The 24,606-nt window shown below is 47.1% G+C and overlaps 1 protein-coding gene across 1 annotated transcript; it reads right to left on the bottom strand.

The window, feature by feature from the left end:
- Positions 1-6,645: 6,645 nt before the first annotated feature.
- Positions 6,646-24,356, bottom strand: LOC137560874 (E3 ubiquitin/ISG15 ligase TRIM25-like). The gene is made up of 2 exons (XM_068272030.1): positions 24,332-24,356; positions 6,646-8,869 (listed from the first exon to the last, which is right to left on the bottom strand). Exon 2 carries the CDS (start codon positions 8,763-8,765, stop codon positions 7,194-7,196), a length of 1,572 nt encoding a protein of 523 aa, XP_068128131.1. The 5' UTR covers positions 8,766-8,869; positions 24,332-24,356; the 3' UTR covers positions 6,646-7,193.
- Between the last annotated feature and the right edge of the window lie 250 nt (positions 24,357-24,606).

Genomic DNA, 24,606 nt, shown 5'->3' with positions numbered 1-24,606 from the left:
AAAAAAAAAATCAGCATTACAGCTAAAAAATAAATTGTATTTTAAAAAGGATAAATATGGCAGCCTCCATATCCCTCCCACTTGAAGGAGACAAACTTAATATATTTTTGTTTTAATATTTTTTATTGAACATACCAAGTTTAACATCAAATAACAAGAAACAACGTAACATTTATATATAACAACTTCCATGCATATTTCTGCAGACTGTGGTGACAATATAGCATATCAGTGAGGTTACAGGAAGTGATGGCGGAGGGGGCGGGGCATTCTGCAGCTGCCCGGGGAGAACCCTTCAGTCAGCGCAGCCAGGAATTAGTTCCCCCCAATGTTACACATACTTGAAGTGCAGATTACATTTCAATATCATCGTAGCCAATAACATGTAGGCAAGTGGGCTCTTGTTAGTGGCTGAACATGTGCCGGCCCCCTCTATAGACCACCTACGGCTGCCACTCAGAATGGGGCGGGGTGTCCATTATTCCAGCATCGTTGGGCTCATCAATCATTCTCTTATCCACACAAGACGTAATGCTGGGTACACACCATGCAATTTTCTGACAGATGTGCTGTCAGATCGATTATTTCCAACATGTTCCATCTGATTTCCAATCGATTTTTCCGATCGATGTTAGGTTCACTTCTATCAAAAATTGATCAGAAACCAGATTGAACATATTGAAAATAATCGATGTGACAGTAAATCTGTGAGAAGATTGCATGGTGTGTACCTAGCATTATACTAGCATAGCTCAAGGAGGTCGGTTTCCATTGAGAGGCAACCTGTGACTTTGTACAGGAGAAATAATGGTTACTTACCTCAGGAGGGGGGCCTATGACTCCTAAGGAGACTTCCCCCGTCCTCGTACATCAGCCCGCTCCAGCACTGGAACCCCATAGAGTGGCCTCCCTGCGCACTAGCCCCGCCCCACTCTGGGTCCGCAGGAAATAGCCAGGATTGTGCTACAGCACAGGCGGCTCAAGCTTACAAAACAGCACAGACCAGATACAGTCCGGCTTTTCCCAAAGAAACCAGAGAAGGATGGTGCTGGTGCACCTGCGGGAGGAGTCATCAAGCAGCCACAAGCTCATTTTCTGAAGGTCCCAGTGCTGGAAGGGGTGTGCAGGAGGAAGAGACAGAAGACCAAGAATCAGATCTACAGATACACATATATTCCCACACAGGGGAACCCAACCAACCCCCAACTGCAGAAAGGTGACCTCCAGCAGCGTGCAGGACTCCTCTACCGGGGTCTACACATCTATTCCTACAGCCTCCAGCACCAGGGTCTACACATCTATTCCTACAGCCTCCTGTACCGGGGTCTACACATCTATTCCTACAGCCTCCTGTACCGGGGGGTCTACACATCTGTTCCTACAGCCTCCTGCACCGGGGTCTACACATCTATTCCTACAGCCTCCTGTACCGGGAGGTCTACACATCTATTCCTACAGCCTCCTGTACCGGGGTCTACACATCTATTCCTACAGCCTCCTGTACCGGGGGGGGTCTACACATCTATTCCTACAGCCTCCTGTACCGGGGGGGGGGGGGGGGGTCTACACATCTATTCCTACAGCCTCCTGTACCGGGGTCTACACATCTATTCCTACAGCCTCCTGTACCGGGGTCTACACATCTATTCCTACAGCCTCCTGTACCGGGGTCTACACATCTATTCCTACAGCCTCCTGTACCGGGGTCTACACATCTATTCCTACAGCCTCCTGTACTGGGGTCTACACATCTATTCCTACAGCCTCCTGTACCGGGGTCTACACATTTATTCCTACAGCCTCCTGTACCGGGGTCTACACATCTATTCCTACAGCCTTCTGTACCGGGGTCTACACATCTATTCCTACAGCCTCCTGTACCGGGGTCTACACGTCTATTCCTACAGCCTCCTGTACCGGGGTCTACACATCTATTCCTACAGCCTCCTGTACTGGGGGGGGGGGGGACTACACATCTATTCCTACAGCCTCCTGTACCGGGGTCTACACATCTATTCCTACAGGCTCCTGTACCGGGGTCTACACATCTATTCCTACAGCCTCCTGTATCGGGGACTACACATCTTATTCCTACAGCCTCCTGTACCGGGGTCTACACATCTATTCCTACAGCCTCCTGTCCCGGGGACTACACATCTATTCCTACAGCCTCCTGTACCGGGGTCTACACATCTATTCCTACAGCCTCCTGTACCGGGGCCTACACATCTATTCCTACAGCCTCCTGTACTGGGGTCTACACATCTTTTCCTACAGCCTCCTGTACTGGGGTCTACTCATCTATTCCTACAGCCTCCTATACCGGGGTCTACACATCTATTCCTACAGCCTCCTGTACTGGGGGGGGGGGACTACACATCTATTCCTACAGCCTCCTGTACTGGGGGGGTGTACACATCTATTCCTACAGCCTCCTGTACTGGGGTCTACACATCTTTTCCTACAGCCTCCTGTACCGGGGTCTACACATCTATTCCTACAGCCTCCTATACCGGGGTCTACACATCTATTCCTACAGCCTCCTATACCGGGGACTACACATCTATTCCTACAGCCTCCTGTACTGGGCGGGTCTACACATCTATTCCTACAGCCTCCTGTACCGGGGTCTACTCATCTATTCCTACAGCCTCCTGTATCGGGGACTACACATCTTATTCCTACAGCCTCCTGTACCGGGGTCTACACATCTATTCCTACAGCCTCCCATACCGGGGTCTACACATCTATTCCTACAGCCTCCCGTACCGGGGTCTACACATCTATTCCTACAGCCTCCTGTCCCGGGGACTACACATCTATTCCTACAGCCTCCTGTACCGGGGTCTACACATCTATTCCTACAGCCTCCTGTACCGGGGCCTACACATCTATTCCTACAGCCTCCTATACCGGGGTCTACACATCTATTCCTACAGCCTCCTGTACTGGGGGGGGGGGGGGACTACACATCTATACCTACAGCCTCCTGTACTGGGGGGGGACTACACATCTATTCCTACGGCCTCCTGTACCGGGGTCTACTCATCTATTCCTACAGCCTCCTGTACCGGGGTCTACACATCTATTCCTACAGCCTCCTGTACCGGGGTCTACACATCTATTCCTACAGCCTTCTGTACCGGGATCTACACATCTATTCCTACAGCCTCCCGTACTGGGGGGGTCTACACATCTATTCCTACAGCCTCCTGTACCGGGGTCTACACATCTATTCCTACAGCCTCCTGTACTGGGGTCTACACATCTATTCCTACAGCCTCCCGTACTGGGGGGTCTACACATCTTTTCCTACAGCCTCCGGTACCGGGGTCTACACATCTATTCCTACAGCCTCCTGTACCAAGGTCTACACATCCATTCCTACAGCCTCCTGTACCGGGGTCTACACATCTATTCCTACAGCCTCCTGTACCAGGGTCTACACATCTATTCCTACACCCTCCTGTACCGGGGTCTACACATCTATTCCTACAGCCTCCTGTACCGGGGTCTACACATCTATTCCTACAGCCTCCTGTACCGGGGTCTACACATCTATTCCTACAGCCTCCTGTACCGGGGTCTACACATCTATTCCTACAGCCTCCTGTACCAGGGTCTACACATCTATTCATACAGCCTCCTGTACCAGGGTCTACACATCTATTCCTACACCCTCCTGTACCGGGGTCTACACATCTATTCCTACACCCTCCTGTACCGGGGTCTACACATCTATTCCTACAGCCTCCTGTACCGGGGTCTACACATCTATTCCTACAGCCTCCTGTACCGGGGTCTACACATCTATTCCTACAGCCTCCTGTACCGGGGTCTACACATCTTTTCCTACAACCTCCTGTACCGGGGTCTACACATCTATTCCTACAGCCTCCTGTACCGGGGTCTACACATCTATTCCTACAGCCTCCTGTACCGGGGTCTACACATCTATTCCTACAGCCTCCTGTACCGGGGTCTACACATCTATTCCTACAGCCTCCTGTACCGGGGTCTACACATCTATTCCTACAGCCTCCCGTACCGGGCGGTCTACACATCTATTCCTACAGCCTCCTGTACCGGGGTCTACACATCTATTCATACAGCCTCCTGTACCAGGGTCTACAACACATCTATTCCTACAGCCTCCTGTACCGGGGTCTACACATCTATTCTAACTATTTACTGCATTTCTGCTACAACATTGCTTAAACTTTTTTTTTTTCCAAAACTCAACAAAGTGAAGGCAAATCCTCAACAGAATTAAAATGAAACTTATATTTGTAGGTTTGGATCATTTGCTTCAGGTCGGGTTTGAGTTCAGTTCTGAGGCATTTGGCCATAATGACCGTATTGCCTGACCTTACGTTGCCTCTAGTCTCTAGTTTAAACAGAGGTGTTCTCCCCAGAATTTTCTCCAGCTGGGTGTCATAAAAAGTAGCCGGGGTGGGATGTGAGGAGGGAAATGCAGGACAAGCAATTCTGCTTACAGTATAGGAGAAGGATGAGGAGGTGAGCCGATGACTGCTCACCGGGTGCTCACCGAAAACAGCTTGAGGAGAACACTGAAGAGGATCTCCAAGAAAACAAAATCCTCTTGGGGATAATTACCTCGGGATGGGGAAGCCTCGATCCTAATAAGGCTTCCCCCATCCCCCCCCAAGCCAAAGGGATCCAGCTTGGGTTCCTCAATACCACAGCCGACAGCCTGCAGTAGTATTGCCTGCAATATTTACCTTCCCCCGACTCCAGTGCATGCGCAGTAGGGGCTCTCTGATGGGCTCAGGCAGAAATAGTTGGGTCCAATCGGGTCCGCAGTACTGCGCAAGCTACTCGCCTGTGCAGTAGAGGAGACCTGATTGGGTTTGGCTATTTCTGCCTCAGCCTGAGTGGAAAGGTTCTACTGCACCTGCACTGGAGACGGCGAAGGTAAATATTTACCTCTCCACCGATCTAGGGGTGCCACCAAGGGAAGCCATGGCCAGAGGAGGACGGGGAAAGCCTCATAAGGAACCAGACGCTTCCCCCTCCTGAGGTAAGTACCCCCAGGGGACATTTTTCTCCTTACAGATCCTCTTTAAGGTATACAGAGTAAGAGCTGTGAGTTGAGGTATAAGAAAAAAGCACAAATAGAGGGCAGAGCAGGAAACAGACCAGCAGTGAGCTTCTATCTGCAGCTTGACAATTTCCCAACGCTAAGGAACTAAATAAGCTGCACAAATGTTGGTGGGCTCGTGCCTCAGTAATGTTTATATAGGGGAGACCGGAGTTCTTCTCCAATCTGGGAATAGTACCATCTATTAAAACAACTAAATATAAAACCAGACTTAGGGCAAAGGATTTCCAGGAAGAAGCCATCTCCTGTCTTGTGGGTCACCAGGCCTAAAGTTTCTAAGTAAATCCTCCCCCTTGTGGGAAACTTTCAAATACAAAAGTCTTAGCTTTGTGTTTATGTGTATCTGACAGGCACCTGTGATGTGTATTATGGATATACTGAGCTCAGGCAGCTGATAACACACCTCTCAGTGTGACACTCAGTGCCTCAAAGCAAGAACATGTAAATAAACAAGTAAAGCAGCTGTGCCTCACTAAAAAGACTCTACAGCGACCATATAAGAGTGTGGATTCCAATTCCTATAGATGTTCATTCATGTCAGAGTCTTTATAAGGTCGCAAGAACAGAAAGCGATAAGAAATACTCCCACAGGAGCACAGACAATAATAAAGGTTTGATAAGGACCTATTTGAAACTACTGTATATGAAAAGCTAAACAAAATCTTGCCTGGAGTCACCCAACATTAAAGTACCCCTAAATCGAGGTAAAAATAAGTGAAACCCATGGTGGGCTGGATGACCTCCTCCTCCTCACCCTCCTGGTCGTCTTCAGGGTCCCTCCCGCTCCCCGTTCCTCTTATTATTCAACTGGATCCCTCTGTTGAGTTCTGAACCGCGTGTGCACCGCAAAAGGAATCACTGTTCCCTGAGCACTTCCTGTCACTGCGCATGTATGCGGTTCAGAACGTATACATGCACAGATCAAAAGTGCTTGTTGCAGCTACGGGGGACTTCAGGCAGGCTGGGGAGAGGACTGGGAACAGGAAACGGGAGGGAGTCCAAAGACAGGGAGCAGCATAAGGATGCCAAGAATTAGGTAATCCAGTCCAAAATTGTCAATTATTTTCCCAATTCAGAGCTGCTTTTAAAGGATACCACAACTGACATGTGGCATAATGAGATAGACATGGGTATGTACAGTGCCTAGCACACAAATAACTATGCTGTGTTCCTTTTTTTCTTTTTCTGCCTGAAAGAGGTAAATATCAGGTATGTAAGTGGCTGACTCAGTCCTGACTCAGACAGGAAGTGACTACAGTGTGACCTTCACTGATAAGAAATTCCAACTATAAAACACTTTCCTAGAAGAAAATGGCTTCTGAGAGCAAGAAAGAGATAAAAAAGGGGGAAATTCTTATCAGTGAGGGTCACACTGTAGTCACTTCCTGTCTGAGTCAGGACTGAGTCAGCCACTTACATACCTGATATTTACCTCCTTCAGGCAGAGAAAGAAAAAAAGGAACACAGCCTAGTTATTTGTGTGCTAGGCACTGTACATACCCATGTCTATCTCATTATGCCACATGTCAGTTGTGGTATCCTTTAAGCAAGAGTCAGTTTTCATACACACCTATGTAGAGAGAAGAGTCTGGACACCATAGAGTCTTCCCGGTCCTCAGTCCGCCCTGTTTTCCCGGCACCATCCTCCTCCTAGGTCTTCAGCACTTCTCAGGCAGCCTTCAGAACTATTCGCAATGCTGAGCATTTCCCAATAAGCGCATCTCTGTACTGCACATGTGCAAGCCCGGATCCATGCCCAGTACGAATAAGCTCTCCTTTGCAGCTAATCGGGGATTAACTTCAATGGGGGATGGCGCAAGAACGACGGGACGGAGTAAGGACTAGGAAGGCTTTATGGTATCCAGAGTCTTACCTCTACATAGGTATGTATTAAAACAAATACATTTTTTGCTTCAGATACCCCGTTCATAAAAAAAAAAACTCCAGAGAGGGAAGATGCAGGACAGAAGCCTCTGGCTATAAAGGGATGACATATAAAGCAGGACTCCAGACACAGAGATGTGATAACATAATACTCATGAATGAGGTCAGCAGTGTCTGGGCAGATTTCTCACATCTCCGGCCTCCCCCCAGATATCTTTATATAACCTTCCCATACACATAATGCAGCATGGAGGGGCTCAGTGAAGGGGGCAGTGAAGGTGTGGAGGTGTCTGATGGGGTCACACAGGGCGTAAAAGGAGATCTGCCCAACCTCATAATCCAGATACACCCTGACTCTGTCACTGGGGAACTCTGGTAACCAGATCTCTTCACGGTCATGTTTTCCTGTATAATCGTAGTCACTCCTCTCCAAAACCCAGGACTCTTTATTATCTCCAATCAGTGACTGATTTCCTCTCCTGGCTATACTGGGGTAACACATCCCAACAGACCAGAATACGGATTCTCCAACATCCACTTCCCAGTAATGCTGCCCTGAGGAGAAACTCTGGCTGCTCAACACCTGAGGCCTATTGTGAAACCTCTCTGCTGTTTGTGGGCGATTCTGGCTTGTGTCTGACTTGGATACAGATTTCCTGTCATCTGATATCTGTAGCTCATTATTAGCGGTGTTTAAATCCAGCAATATGTGTGCAGGCTGTAAATAGACCCCTCCAGTAACCCCAGACACAATATCATATAGTCCTGTGTGTAATGTGTGTGAGATGCCGGCCACATCCAGATGCCCTTCATGTGCGTCTCTTTCATCATTAACTCCCTCATGCATGAAACACAGGTCACCTTTGTTGATTTTCTTTAAGGCAGTCAGTGGGTCAGTCATACTACACAGCTCCTCAATGTGACGCATCTTCCTGGACAGCTCCTCCTTCTGTATTTGCAGCTCCTTGATAACATCATCACAGTATGACGAAACCAGCTCCGCCTGCCTGGGGATATCACTCAAGACTTTCTGCTCCAGATCTTCCAAGCGTCTGCTAAGGTCTTTGAATAGGGCAGTGACTCTCTCAGTTTCATCATCTGCTTTTTCTTGTGCTTTGCACCTCCATTCCTCCAGACTCTGGACTCTTTTCTCCATCTCCTCTCTGTGTGACATCACATCCTGCAGAACATTTCTCAGTTCACTCTTCCTACTTTCAGAGGCCTCAGCCAGAGACACCATCTTATGGCCGACATGTTCTCCAATCACGAAGCAGGACACACAAACACAGGCAGCATCCTGATTACAATAATACTCCAGAAGTTTATCCTTATGGATGGAGCATTTCCTGTTCTCCAGGGAAGTAGTAGGGTCACATAAGACGTGTTCTGGGGACTTTTTGTGGACTCTCAGGTGATTCTCACACAGAGAAACCTCACACAGCAGACAGGACTTCACAGCAGGTACAGAAGTGTGAATACAGTGACTGCAGAAGACCTGAGACTCCTCCTCACCTGGCTGAGCAGACAGGAAGCTCTCCACGATGTTACGCAGCTTTATGTTTATCTGCAGTGCTGGCCGCTCCTGAAACTTTTTCCTGCATTCAGGACAGACATATCCTCCAGACCCCTCCTGTGTGTCCAGAACACGATGAATACAGCCCCGGCAGAAGTTGTGTCCACATCTCAGGGTTACAGGATCTGTATAAATGCTCATACAGATAGAACACTCCAGCTCCTCTCTCAGACCAGCAGACGCCATCGCTGACAGCAGTAGAGAATGGAGGGTGTATGTCAGTAAAAGTCCTACAGAATGCAGCCAGGCGTGTCTCAGTACTTTGTACACCGCAAGTCCAATGCTGGGATCTGTAATGAAATCAGTGAGTTAAATAAGCTGGTCATACACATACAGATTTCCATCACACGTTTTCCATCACTGCCTGTCTTCAGAGGAGCTCACTAATCCTACCATAGTCTCAGTCTAATGTCCTACCACATCTACCATAGTACCGGTTTAAAACTCATTCCAGGGCTGAAGAGGTGGCAGACAACTGCTAATGAATTCAATACAAAAATACTATGCTGCCGCTCTGAGAATACAAAATTTAATTACCTTTATTAATGTTGCAACATTAATAAAGGTAATTAAATGTTGTATTCTCAGAGCGGCAGCATAGTATTTTTGTATTGAATTGGGATTATGTATGTTCTATGAGCAGCTCCTGTGTATGGTTACGTATACAGTTTTGGGAACAAAAATACTGGTGAGTGAGACAAATAGGTATTGTGTATAGACAACTGCTAATGAAGCCACTGACTCAACTTCCCCTCGGTTCACCTCCTAGAAAGTCACAACACCACCATTTACACTACAGAATGACTTAAGCGAGATACGCTTGCAAAATGAAACTTCGAGGAGGGTGATAACCACCTCTGCCAAGAAGCCACTGTGTACTGCGGTCACCAATGCCCTTTGATGTGTCGGCGTATGATCCACAACACAGCTGAGTACTGGCTGAGGGCATTGTTCTTCTGACACCCCCCCCCCCCCCCCTCCTTTCAACTGTTTGACTTTCTCTGCTCCAACGGCCCATCCTCCGACATGAGAATGGAAACCCTTGTTAGAACCCATTGGAATTTAAACAAATCCCCCAGAATGACTGATACACGAGAGAAAGTTGGCTCCTCCCCTAGAGGAAACACACACAAATCCATTTGCATATTGAATAAAGACACCTCCTCCCCCTCCCATTACCTTCAGTTATGTAGAGTAAACTAAGAAGGAAACAGACAGGAGAAGAAATCCAACGATAAAATTTGCGAGGCCAACCAAGGTAGCCATCCTGGAGGACTTGTTGAAATACCACTACTGGTAAGATCTAACAAGACTTTCAACCCTTGTCATCCTATCTTAGGGAGGGAAGACATTCTGTAAGGCCCAGTGCACACCAAAAACCTCTAGCAGATCTGCTAACGCTAGAGGTTTTTGAAGCAGATTGTCAGAGCGAATCCTAGGCATGTTTAGGAGAGGTTTTCTAAACATGCCTAGCGTGTTTGGAGCGTTTTTGTGTAGCAGATTTCATGTACTGTTACAGCTTCTGTAACAAAAATGCCTGGAAAACAGCTCTGATCTAGCGTTTTTCAGAGCGGTTTTCTACTTTCCTATACTTAACATTGAGGCGGAAACGCCTCAGAAATCTAAAAAAATGCTGCAGCCCCCGAGTTTGCGTTTGGGTAAAAAATAAACAGCTCAGGTGTGCACAAGCCCATTGAAATACATTAGCCAAGCGGTTTTCTATCACCAAGCATTTTTAAAATCGCTCACGAACCGCTCTGGTGTGCACCAGCCCTAACACCTTTCTCCCAGAAAACAGATCTTGGCTGGAGGGCAGATCAACCTGGTAGTGCTTGATATTTGAGGACTTGACCAAGTTGCTGCTTTGCATATATGCTCTAGGGAGGCTTCCAAACTTTTAACCTATGAAGTGGATAGAAAGCTAGTAGCATGAGGTGTGATGTCCTGCAGAATCTGCTGCCCTGAACTGCTGAAAGCAACTAGCAATGATGGCTTCTGAAACCTTTTTTGTGCCTGCAAAAGCTACTAAGAGGTGTTTTGAACGTCTAAAAGATTTTGTGGCCTCAATATGTGAGGATTGCTTTTCTAACATCTTGAGTATCTGGCTATGAAAACACAAAAGGTAGTAGCGCACTGGCAGACAACCAAGCGGCACAGGTATACTCAGGGCCAGTCCTCAAGCCCCCAAAACGGAAGAATAGTACAAAAACTGGAGCACCTGGCGCTCAAACTTATTGCCACAATACAAATTTTGCAGGGAAGTTTCTTCTCAAAGGAACATGGACAACAACCGTAATGTTCCTTCCCATATGGAAACAAATGCCGATTTCTTAATGTATCTGAATGGCACAGTTCCTCTCTGGAGTATGATGGTACTTTACCCCAAGTGCAGAGGACCCTCTTAGCCACAGTCTAATCAGTCCCGGAGTACAGGGAAATCCCTCAGGTGCGGCGCGGCTCAAAGCTCGCGCGAGGACGGTGAATCCGTCTTCCTCTACGTCCGTCGGATGTGACGTCACCCCCTGCGTTCCAGTTGCTACCCAAGCAAGTGTCGGCTATTTCCTTGCTCCTTCCCGCAAGCAGGTCACAGGGACATCCTTAGGTCCTTGATGACAGTCATATCTTCCACCTCTCAAACAGCACACAAACCTTGAATTCCTATGCATAAATACTCCAGCAGCCTCCTCTGTAGCTCAGGCCAGGGCAGCTTAGAACAGAACTTCCTGACATGCAGGGCTCTGGAGAATGAAGGAAGTCGGTGCAGATAGAGTAGAGCTGACCAGACAGACAGCTCTACTCTATCTGCACCGACTTCCTTCATTCTCCAGAGCCCTGCATGTCAGGAAGTTCTGTTCTAAGCTGCCCTGGCCTGAGCTACAGAGGAGGCTGCTGGAGTATTTATGCATAGGAATTCAAGGGTTGTGTGCTGTTTGAGAGGTGGAAGATATGACTGTCATCCAGGACCTAAGGATGTCCCTGTGACCTGCTTGCGGGAAGGAGCAAGGAAATAGCCGACACTTGCTTGGGTGGCAACTGGAACGCAGGGGGTGACGTCACATCCGACGGACGTAGAGGAAGACGGATTCACCGTCCTCGCGCGAGCTTTGAGCCGCGCCGCACCTGAGGGATTTCCCTGTACTCCGGGACTGATTGGACTGTGGCTAAGAGGGTCCTCTGCACTTGGGGTAAAGTACCATCATACTCCAGAGAGGTACTGTGCCATTCAGATACATTAAGAAAATCGGCATTTGTTTCCATATGGGAAGGAACATTACGGTTGTTGTCCATGTTCCTTTGAGAAGAAACTTCCCTGAGTATCTGGCTAGGTTCACACTTTGCACACTTTGTTCAGAGGTGCCAAGCATGCTCTAGACTCTGTACTGTGTTTCACTCCTGTTGTTTATTGCCTGAAGAAGCGGGACTTTGCCTGCGAAACGCGTTGCAACTGTTCTTGGGAGTATATAAATAAATCGTTTACTACTTTAACTGACAGCACTTGCGTCTGTCTTGGGTTGGCTGGTCCACCACCGCATCCCGAACTTTTTAAACATTTTAGCATATTTTATCCTACTGGCGCCTCTGTACGACTGCGTATGAAGATATCCACCCTTGGTGGAAGGGTGTTATACCCTCTTCTTTCCATCTATCCATAGAGAGCGATGTCTTAATCCTGAGTGGGGGCAGGCTTGTTCTCCTCACCTGCCTTTTCAGTGGTTGCCTCGGAGGTAACCCTGGTTTGTAAGTATAATACTTACGTTTCACATTACTTTTCCCACCTTCCAATACCTACTACACTATATTGGGCTCTCAGTTTTCTACCTCTCACAAGTCAGGAAAGGGCTACAAGGCCATTTCTAAATGTTTTCAAGTTCCAGTGGCTGTATTATTAAAAAAACAAGACGTTCCGCACTGTGGAAAATCTCAGAGGATGTGGTCAAAAGACAAAAGTGACACCTGTGCTGGCCAGGAGGATAGAGAGAGAGGTGAAAAAGAATCCAAGGATCACCACCAAGGCCATCCTGGTGAATCTGGGCTCTGTTATTGGCAATGTGTCAAGGCAGACAATTCAATGGACACTGCATACTGCTGGGTTCCACGAATGCAGACTAAGGAAGACACCACTTTTCCAGGTAAGACACACAAAAACTTGCTTGGCCTTTGCAAATGCTTATCTGGACAAAAAATTTAGACAGATGAGGATCAGATGAAACAAAAAAATGAATTGCTTGGTAACAATGAGGTTTCCTTCATTTGGTGTAAAGACGGAGAAGCTTTCAACCCAAAGAACAATATTCCCACTGTCAAACGTGGTGGTGGAAACCAAATGCTTTGGGGGTGTTTTTCAGCGAATGGACCAGGGAACCTAATCACAGTAAACAGCACCATGAAAAAAAGCAATACATGAGGATTCTCAATGACAACATCATGCAGTCTGCTGAGAAACTTTGCCTTGGGCACCAGTGGACATTTCAGCATGACAATGACCCAAAACACAGCAAAAGTGGTGAAGAAATGGTTAGCAGACAACAACATTAACATTTTGGAGTGGCCCAGCCAGAGCCCTGACTTAAATCCAATTGAGAATCTGTGGAGGAAGCTAAAGATCAGGGTGATGGCAAGAATACGCTCCAACCTGAAAGATTTGGAGCGCATTGCTAAAGATGAATGGGCAAAAATACCTGTGGAGAGATGCAAAAAGATGGTCTGCAATTATAGGAAGGAATAAAGGCTTTTCGATTATTAAGAAGGGTATGAATAATTTTTGACTGGACACGTTTTGTTCAAATGTACATAAAAGCTGAGAAATGTTTTTTTTTTTTAATCACAATAATGCCTCTTGAACATTGTCAAAATTTGCCAGTGGTATGAATAATTACAGGCAGCATTGTATGTCTAGTATTTACCTTATGACAACAGTGGAAATCTCTCACTTGATCAGAGAAGCTTTTCTGAGAGATTCCCAATCAAGACCCAAGCCACTAGGGCAAATTTCTGGACGTTTGGATGCTCTCTCCCTCAGCTGCAACGAAAAGGTTGGCTCTGGATGGAAAGATAGGTGCTTGGGAAAGAATACTTCTGACTTGGTATCCTGAGAAGATGCAAACAGGTCCACCACATGACTAAGATTTCCTGAAACACTTTCCAGTTTTTAGTCAATCTCTAGGCTTAGATTATATACTAAACTATTTTTCAAACTTTTGATATGTATGGCTGAGAGAGACAGCACATTTCCCTCTGCAATCCAAATGATCTCTAGTGAGAGAACCCCAGGTGGGGACAGTAAATTAAAAATCAAAAACTATGCTACCTGATCCGGGGGGCTGGGCAGATCAGGTAGCAGCCATTTTTGCCGCTTTAGTTTCACTTTCATGACCTCTGGGCGAGTGAGCTGCTCTCTCAACGTGCAGGGAGGCGGGGGAGGGAAAGATAGCTGCCCAATGGCAGCTGGGAAAAGCCTGCAAGAACGCCCCCAGTAGGCGTTTTGAGCAGGGAATCCCTCACCTACTTCCCCATTGAGATTGGCGACAATCATTGCTGCAAATTTTGGGGGGTGATAGCGAGGCAGTGGGGGCAGAGAGCAGTGGTGAGGGGACACAGAGGGATGTCATGAGGCAGGGAACATGCCTCTGTCTCCAATCTGCCCCCACACTGCCTCGGGTACACTTTCACGCTTTTTTTCTCGTCCCCCCTGGCTTCGGAATGTATGAGATAGTCACCATATTGTGTAACCAGTGCTGTCTCCACCACTGGCAGTCTCCTACCAATGGGGGAGGCTTCGGAAGGCAATGTAGTGCACTCGCACGCTCTCTCGTGCACGTGCAGTACGGGGCCACCCATCTTCGGGAGCACTGGGGCTCTTAAAGCCTCCAGTGGCAGGAAATTTGAAGAGTGAAGACAGCGCTGGAACCAGGAGACCATGAGAGGAACCTGAAGGCGCTAGTATCTGTTTTTGTTTTTTCATTCTTCAGGAAAGCTTTATTGCCACCCTTGTCACCAGCAGCTCCCTGAAGTTGGAGGATCTGCGTTGATTAGCTTAATCCCATTGCCCCTACCACCCCGATCTAGAAGAGTATGATCCCCCCACTATGTTAGAACAGATGCCACCTTCCTGGGAAGAGGGAGTCTCTGCATAGATCCCAGCTTTGAAGAAACCACTCTTGTAGTGTGCGTGAATAATACTGGGCCCACAATACCCCTAGGATCGTAGAGGTTATTGGACCCAAGAGGGCGAGAGACTCTCAGGGATACAGTCACCCCCTGTCCTGAGAGTTGGAATTCTGGAAATTAAATCAAACAGGTTTTCTTCTGGGGAAAAAAAAAAATATCCTGAATAGAATACACCACAAAGCTCACTCCGGTATGAGAATGGATTCCTCCTAATTCAGCAACAGCCCCAGATAAGAGGAGCTGGAGGTGTAAATCTTGTAGCAGACAGAGGGGGGTCACATAAAATGAGCAGATCACCTAGGTCTGGAATGATCTGGAGCTGTAACTGATGAAGATGGGTCGTCACCTCCACCACTATCTTCGTAAAAAAATTAGAGGGGCTGAAGATATCCCGGGGAGGGCTCCATACTGGAAATGACAGACTGAGTTTCGCAGTTTTACCACAAATCTCAGGAGTTGTTGGTATGCTGGTTATATAGGTACATGTAAATATGCATCTTGAAGATCCAAGGTCACCATGAATGGACCCTGCGGAATCAGGTTCTGAACCTTTTCCACAATGTAGGGATTCAATTGTTTAACATTTAGGATAATTCTCTACTTGCCTGAGGCTTTTTGGATCATACAGACCGTGGAATAAAACCGCAGGTGGAACCGTCATGCTAGAATCCTGGCAATTCCTATCTGATTCAGAAAGGAGGAGACTGATTCTTTCAGAGCAGAGGTTTTCTGGGAATCCCTGAGGAGACCCGTCAACATAACTTTCCTGGGAGGAGGGGAAGAGAACTCTACCTTGTACCCAGAGTTTACTAACTTGAGTTTACTGAAGGAGTCTTCCCCCCACCAGAACCCCCATCTATCTTCTTCTGGAGGATAGAGGCTTATTAAACATGAAGGGGCACTTGCCTTCCCATGCATTGTAAACCCAATTTCCTTTGAGGTGTGTTGGGGGGAATGAAGCTTTGGAGCTTTATAAAAGGCCTCTTTACCCTGAAAGGCTTTACGGATAAAGGCTTTCTTCCATTTATCAGGAAATGTCTTACTCTACAGATCTAAAGATCTCTCAAAATTTTAATATCCTCTCCATCCTTACTAAACAGGTGGACTGCTTAAAATCTCATAGCACATAACCCTTGCTAGGACCCAACATCCTCCTCCATGTGTCCAGCTATACTGTCCATCTAGTGGTATAAATTGAAGCAGTAGTTCAGGCTGCAGTGCCAGTGGATTCTGTAGCTGCATCCGATAAGCCTGCTACAGAGCAAGCAATAACTGGGAAGAATTCCAAGATGTGATCCTGAGGGGCCCCTGGTACTAGGTGAGCTTTCAACCACGCAAGCCTTTTATTCAGATTCCGAGCATGGTAGACTGATGAAATGGCATGCTTAAAGGGACTCTGTAACAAAAATGTCATTGTGTTTTCTACCATCCTACAGGTTCCTAAACCTATTATAATGTGCTCTGGCTTACTGCAGCACTTTCTACTATCACCATCTCTGTAACAAATCAGCTTATCTTTCCCCTGTCGGACTTGTCGTCCTGTGTCTGGAAGGCTGCCAACTCTTCAGTGTGATCTGCTATGCATGCCCCCTCTATGCACACTCCCCTGTGTGTGTGTGTTATTTACATTAGCCAGCTTTTCTCTGCTCTCTTATCTTTTACAAGCTGCATAAATCCTCTGTTCACATACTGTTGAGTCACATACTGCAGAATTACAGACAACCGGGCAGAGCTGTCTGCAAGAAGAAACAATCAGCTTGTAACTCTTCAGTAAGCTGCAGGGGGGAAGAAACACACAAATGATCTCTTGAGATTCAAAAGGAAGGCTGTATACAGCCTGATTGTGTATGGATGTAATTTCTATGTGTGGACATACTGTACATCAACCTACTTCCTGTTTTGGTGGCCATTTTGTTTGTTTACAAAAACTTTTTAAAACTGTTTTTGACTACTTTTAATGCGGCGGGGAGAAGCAAAATTGTGACAGAGGGGAATAGGCGATGTCCCCTAACACACTGGTATGTTTACTTTTGTGTGATTTTAACAATACAGGTTCTCTTTAACCACCCTGGCGTTCTGATTAAATCGCCAGGGTGGCTGCGGGAGGGTTTTTTTTAAATAAAAAAAAAACTATTTCATGTAGCCAACTGAAAGTTGGCTGCATGAAAGCCCACTAGAGGGCGCTCCGGAGGCGATCTTCCGATCGCCTCCGGCGCCCAGAATAAACAAGGAAGGCCGCAATGAGCGGCCTTCCTTGTTTCGCTTATATCGTCGCCATAGCGACGAGCGGAGTGACGTCATCGACGTCAGCCGACGTCCTGACGTCAGCCGCCTCCGATCCAGCCCTTAGCGCTGGCCGGAACTTTTTGTTCCGGCTACGCTGGGCTCAGGCGGCTAGGGGGGCCCTCTTTCGCCGCTGCTCGCGGCGAATCGCCGCAGAGCGGCGGCGATCAGGCAGCACACGCGGCTGGCAAAGTGCCGGCTGCGTGTGCTGCTTTTTATTTCGTTAAAATCGGCCCAGCAGGGCCTGAGCGGCAGCCGCTGGCGGTGTTGGACGAGCTGAGCTCGTCCAGACCGCTCAGCTGGTTAAAGGAAAACACTGGCTGACTCTCAGGCTCTTTTCAACATGGCTTCTGCTTTTTTTGCCCACAGGGTCTTTGAGATTAACCAGATCCTCGAAGGATAAATCGACATCTTTAGAATATTTAAATGGCACTGAGATATGTACAAACATTTCTCAGGATCCTCCCAATTAGAAAGAATCTTTTTAAGAGGGTGGACCGGAAAGGTCCTACTTTCTAGATAATCAAGTCCTTGATCAATATCATCTTGAGCAGAGATGGAAGGAGTCGGTTCCTTGATTTGTTCAACACCATAAACACCTTGTAAAAGCTCTGATGTTTCCTCAGCAATGAATACTTAGTTGGTTTAGGAGTTTTAGAATCTGATTCTGAACCTGACTCTTGCTTTTCCTCACCCTCTTCCACAGAGTCATCTGCAGAGGGCGATACTACACACCTCTGAACTTCTGAATGCTGAATCTCAACCACTCTATGCAATGGAGCTGGAGTAGGCACTAGTGCAGGGGGAGGTAGGGGAGGCAGAGGAGGAGCAGCAGAAGTCATGACAGATCTGAAAGTCTGAGAGGTGGAGGTAAATGCCTTTCTCAAAAACTCCATGAACTTCATAACAGCTGAGGGATCTGGGCCCCTAGAGCACATTTCTGTGTTACTGCTCTAGCCCAGGAGTCTGCTAAATAACGATACACTATAACAGGCCAGTGCATAGTCCCCTGCAATGTCTACAAAGCACTCCTGCTAGGACAATGGGGTCAATTCATAAAAGGATGTGCGGTAAAAAAAAAAAAAATCTGGTCAGGAAAATACTGCGTTCGGCATTTTAGAGTTTTGTGTGCTAATTCATAAAAATCTTTACAGCTGCAACAGAAGTGCGGGGATTTACCGAACTAAACTAGCGGTAACATGAGAAGCTGCCTGAGATGTTAGATTTCTCTGTGCAGAGACAGCATTACAAGAGGCATCCCAACTTCCCATTAGATGTGCATGTTTTGTTATACTGCCTCTGCTTGCCCTAAATCTGCTCTGAATCTATTAGTCTTTATCAATCTTCTTAATTGACATAGCTTAGAAGAACTTCAAGAAACTTTACACATGCCATGCTTTGTGATATTAACATCCAGCTCAAAGACATCTCAAAAGCAGGAACCCAAGAGGTTAAACACACAAGCCTAAGGTATTCAGGGGAAGCCTTGTTTGTTCCACTCTGCTGCTGCTGCCTGAGGGGAGAAGTCTCCATTAACATCACACAGTCCCGAGCTTGTCGCTCTCTTATCACCACTTCAAAGCAGGTGGTATGTTTCCGTGCCATTACCGCCTGCTCTAATCTTTATGAATTGACATTTACTGACGTGTTGAGGTAATTACCGCACAAGTCGGTAATTTATCTCACTGCGCGGGAATGTCAGCTTTTCATGTGGTAACTGCTTTTATGAATTGACATTTTCCTAAGTGCTCGGTAAGGTCAGCTGTTTTCTGCATTGCTGCATACGGTAATGCTTTATGAATTGAGGCCAATATATCTTATTCAAAGTAACATCCACAGGTGTAACATATGCAATCTCACCTGTTCAGGTATCTCTGCTGTAATCTTACAGGTGTCTGAGGGAGGAGCTTCTGACTGCTCCACTACTTCTAAAAGCAGGAACCAGCAAATAAAAGTCCAAACCCAACAAAACTTCCACCTAAAAAGCAAGTCTCCGCCTCCTCCTCTGCCTGCCCCTTCCTGGCTCCAATTGTGCACGCCGGTTACAGGCATACGCCCCCCTGGATACCTGAACTGTGAGTCGGGAAGCCGACAAATCTGGAAGTGTCCAGCCACTGCCGGTACTCGGAACATGATTCTCCATACCCAGAGAAAGAGAACTAAGGGGGAGAGGTAGAGGCGTGTCTTTATTTAGTATGCAGATTGATTGTGTGTTTCCTTTAGAGGAGGAGCCATCTTCCTCATCAGCCGTCCTGGAGGAAGAGGGGTGAAAACCGCTAGCCTGGAGGCTAGTGACACGTCTGTACAACTTCGGCCTTGCACTGGCGCCCGAAGGATGAAGTCCTGATCCTTCCCTGGCAACATGCCTACGTGTCTAAACAGCTTTAACTAGGGCTGTGGAGTCAGAGTCGAAGATACCGGAGTCAGTGGTTTCATAAACAGGAGTCACAAACGACTTTTCGACTTCATTTTCAAGTCTGTGCTCTTACTGTAGCCAATCACATTGCACTTATAGTTGTGGCTGACATTTTGGTTTCACATCTCACACATATGATGTTATATCTCACACATGCTCAGTCTCTACCAAGATGTCTATGAAGAGAAACGGAGCGCACAATAGTGCATTACCTATGTTTATTTATAGTGGTGAATTAAAAGTTATACTCACAAGGTATCAAAAGTTAAAACGCTTCTCAGCGGTAAAGCCAACCGCTTATTATCCTAGGCAGGGTGGCAGCAGCGCACTGTGGCCAGCAGCGCGGGACCCGGTGGTTGGGAAGAGCCGTCTCGCTGTCAGGATGGGCGTGGCTGTGAAACACTATGCGTGCAGCGTCATTACGCGTTTCGGCGCTCTGCGCCTTCGTCAGATGACGCATGCACGCTGCATGGAAGGTTATAAGCCAACCTCCGTGTGTTACCATGGTGAGAATACACCATGGAATCAATAGGAAAGAAAAACTTTATTCAGCCGTGGTTGGGGCGGACAAAAACCCGTGTAGTAATGTTAAAAATGCCTTGTATCAAGATAAAAAAACACACCTCGTCATTGGCGGTGCTGGCTCACAGGGCGATGTGCGCTCTCATATGAAAAAATGGCTAAATACATATTTGGCATACGTACTCAGCTGCAAAACACTATGATCAGTGTCCCAGGCAGAAAGGGAGGGAGGGAGACCTCCCCTGGGAGCCATACAAAAAAGAACAAATTTGTACATAACTTAATACATCTCTAAAAATTCCATAAATTAAAAGTGCATAAAAAAATACATCAAGAAATATAAATCAAACAGGAAATAAATACTATGTGAAACGACATAAAAAGACAATAAAATAAGACGATTAAAAAAAAAACAAAAAAAAAAACGAGGTACAGTATGGATCCTGAAAATCGAAATCAGCAGCGTATAAATCATAAGAAATAAAACTTCTTTTAGGACCTTAAATATATATATATATATATGTGTGTAGAATATAGTTTATTCATGATGTAATAAGCTTGTGGAATGTGTACTCATAAAGCCACTGTGAAAAACTCATAATAGTATGGTCTAGGGCTGAGGCATATTGGTTATGGGGCTACATGTGCTCCCATAGAACACATGATTGTAGGATTGCGTATGCTCCTAAAGAGCCAATATAATAAACCAGGTGTCTGATATAGGCTAGAAAGGGGACACGTTGGTTATGGGGCTGTGGAATGTGATATAACTCCACAATGAGACCCGCTGGTGTCTACCAAGGGTAATAGGTGAATGCTGGTCCTAGGTGCATGAGAAATCAACCTACCCAATAAATTTAAAACATGCGGGCTTTGGGGCATGGAAGATGTTTGGGGTCAATGAATTTAAAAGTGTGTCACACTTAAGTGGCATGACCCTTGTGGTAGATAGAGGGATGTTCATGAGCCTCTACCTTAAAACTTTCCCCATCAGGGGTAAAAGGAGGGCAGGAAGGGAGGAAAAAGGGAGGGGGGGGCAGGGGGGAAAGGGGTGGAGAAAAGGACAGGGGGAGGAAAGGAAGGGCGGGGGGGGTGGTATTCAGAGGGAAGTCCTTCCCTCTGAATACCACCCCCCTGCCCCCCCTCCCTTTTTCCTCCCTTCCTGCCCTCCTTTTACCCCTGATGGGGAAAGTTTTAAGGTAGAGGCTCATGAACATCCCTCTATCTACCACAAGGGTCATGCCACTTAAGTGTGACACACTTTTAAATTCATTGACCCCAAACATCTTCCATGCCCCAAAGCCCGCATGTTTTAAATTTATTGGGTAGGTTGATTTCTCATGCACCTAGGACCAGCATTCACCTATTACCCTTGGTAGACACCAGCGGGTCTCATTGTGGAGTTATATCACATTCCACAGCCCCATAACCAACGTGTCCCCTTTCTAGCCTATATCAGACACCTGGTTTATTATATTGGCTCTTTAGGAGCATACGCAATCCTACAATCATGTGTTCTATGGGAGCACATGTAGCCCCATAACCAATATGCCTCAGCCCTAGACCATACTATTATGAGTTTTTCACAGTGGCTTTATGAGTACACATTCCACAAGCTTATTACATCATGAATAAACTATATTCTACACACATATATATATATATATATTTAAGGTCCTAAAAGAAGTTTTATTTCTTATGATTTATACGCTGCTGATTTCGATTTTCAGGATCCATACTGTACCTCGTTTTTTTTTTTGTTTTTTTTTTAATCGTCTTATTTTATTGTCTTTTTATGTCGTTTCACATAGTATTTATTTCCTGTTTGATTTATATTTCTTGATGTATTTTTTTATGCACTTTTAATTTATGGAATTTTTAGAGATGTATTAAGTTATGTACAAATTTGTTCTTTTTTGTATGGCTCCCAGGGGAGGTCTCCCTCCCTCCCTTTCTGCCTGGGACACTGATCATAGTGTTTTGCAGCTGAGTACGTATGCCAAATATGTATTTAGCCATTTTTTCATATGAGAGCGCACATCGCCCTGTGAGCCAGCACCGCCAATGACGAGGTGTGTTTTTTTATCTTGATACAAGGCATTTTTAACATTACTACACGGGTTTTTGTCCGCCCCAACCACGGCTGAATAAAGTTTTTCTTTCCTATTGATTCCATGGTGTATTCTCACCATGGTAACACACGGAGGTTGGCTTATAACCTTCCATGCAGCGTGCATGCGTCATCTGACGAAGGCGCAGAGCGCCGAAACGCGTAATGACGCTGCACGCATAGTGTTTCACAGCCACGCCCATCCTGACAGCGAGACGGCTCTTCCCAACCACCGGGTCCCGCGCAGCTGGCCACAGTGCGCTGCTGCCGCCCTGCCTAGGATAATAAGCGGTTGGCTTTACTGCTGAGAAGCGTTTTAACTTTTGATACCTTGTGAGTATAACTTTTAATTCACCACTATAAATAAACATAGGTAATGCACTATTGTGCGCCCCGTTTCTCTTCATAGACATCTTGCCTTACCCTACCGTCTGGAGCAGCACAGTACATTACCCTTTTTAACAAGGAAGACTCACCATTGTGTATGAGTGTCTGCAGCCTCCGGAGAGGAGCGCAAGGAGTTTTTTCTACGTCAGTCTCTACCAACTCGAAATACATTTTCCTCTACTTTGAATGGGTCTGCACAGGAAAGGCGCAGTGGCTGGATAGTGTACTGGTTAGAGATATCATCTTTGATATAGGAGACCAGGGTTGAATACTGGCTGGAACCAACATCTGCTCCGTAAGGAGTCCTTTGGCAAGACTCTGCAATGCTACAGGGAGGTATACTGAGCGTGCCCTTTGTGGCGGCAATTGCTTTGAGTAGCAGAGGAGATGGATGAGGCCCCTTTTCCTCGGGAGGTTGAGCGGTGCGCATGTCGGGCAGTTCTGCCTCCCAGTCACCAGCGGCTTCTGGCTGCAACTTCATGCAGGCAAACAGCAGGATTGGTGAACCAAGCATGTCATGTGACACACAGGGGTGTTACCCAAGAGCAATTTCTATTTCTCTGCACTTTATGTCACGTTGACAATTCCTAACACCCCCGATACATGGGTGGGCGTTTCTTCCTTTTTGTGTCACCGTCTATGCTGCTGTCTCTCTCAATGTCACATCCACCCCCCTCCCACGTGGCGGTGTCCCTCGGTGCCTCGCACACTCCCCCCTACATTGTTTTTTCCCCCATGTGGCTGACTCTGCCTCTATGTCAGCCCCCCCGCCCCCCATGTGGCTGACTCTGCCTCTGTGTCAGGCCCCCTCCCTTCCCCCATGTGGCTGACTCTGCCTCTGTGTCAGGCCCCTCCCTTCCCCCATGTGGCTGACTCTGCCTCTGTGTCAGGCCCCCTCCCTTCCCCCATGTGGCTGACTCTGCCTCTGTGTCAGGCCCCCTCCCTTCCCCCATGTGGCTGCCTCTGTGTCAGGCCCCTCCCTTCCCCCATGTGGCTGCCTCTGCGTCAGCCCCCCCGCCCCCCATACCACAAGCAACATGTTATACAGCGCAAACAGTGCAGGCATAAATACTAGCACACATTCTATGTAATGCTCATATACCACATGTGCCATCAGTGCAGTGTACTTCATTGTGACACCGACACCTCCCCCATGTGCCCCACTCATCACTTCCGCCTCCTTTAAATCTCCCTGTCAGTTACCCCTCCCCTTACATGTGGCCACACCCCTGTATGATAACCTACCCATACACTATAAATGCAGGCATGCAATACATTATAATACACTATACTATAACACACTATGCTATAACACGCCACATTATATTACACTGCACTAGTACACTACAACATACAGTATTACACCCCATTATAACACACCCCACTATAGCACCCTACAGTCCCCCAGCAGTATAGAGCCCAGCATATATACCATAGAGAGCTGCAGGGATATCAGTCACACCACACTATGACCCACGGAGCAGTGCTTTTCAGCGCTGCTAGCTTTGGGCGCAGCCAGCGCCGCCATAGACTGTAATAGGAATCAGTCTATAGCGGCGCTCAGTGAGGAAGGTCGGCTCCGTCAGCAGACGGAGCCGAAGTTGTTTAAAAAACACAATAATTCGGCCTCCAGCAATCGCTGGAAGCCGAATTATTTCATTCCCCCACTATCCATGTCGGCCTGGAGGGGGAATAGTAATTAAAACGCCCCGGACTTGTGCAGAAGCAGGACCAGCCATTTAACAGCTGGATCCTGCGCCCAAGTCTACCAGCGCCGTATTCAAATGTACGCATGACCCAGTATAACCCCCCCCCCCCCCCCCCCCCCCCACAGCCCCCCAGCAGTATAGAGCCCAGCATATATACCATAGAGAGCTGCAGGGATGTCACACCCCACAGCAGTACAGAGCCCAGCCTGTATATATACCATAGAGAGGCATAGACTGTATACAGTATATACCATATAGAGCTGTACGGATATCGGTCACACCACGAGGCTGGAGCTTCCACAGTAACTCCTGTGCAGCAGAAGCCACGCCCCCAGCGTAACGGCACGCCCGCCTCAGCGCCTCCACTTTTCATATCCACGCCAGTCGTCCGTACTTCCTGCACTCCATCACATGGAACGCATGGAGCTGTGT

This window comes from Hyperolius riggenbachi, chromosome 3, assembly GCF_040937935.1.
Source record: "Hyperolius riggenbachi isolate aHypRig1 chromosome 3, aHypRig1.pri, whole genome shotgun sequence".
In the NCBI taxonomy this organism is placed as follows: domain Eukaryota; kingdom Metazoa; phylum Chordata; class Amphibia; order Anura; family Hyperoliidae; genus Hyperolius; species Hyperolius riggenbachi.
The sequence above is the reverse complement of the archived record's forward strand: the minus strand, read 5'-3'. Positions and strand labels throughout refer to the sequence as shown.

Bases quoted from the DNA above. Each gene is read 5' to 3' on its own strand.
- LOC137560874 (XM_068272030.1), bottom strand. From the start codon at position 8,765: ATGGCGTCTGCTGGTCTGAGAGAGGAGCTGGAGTGTTCTATCTGTATG.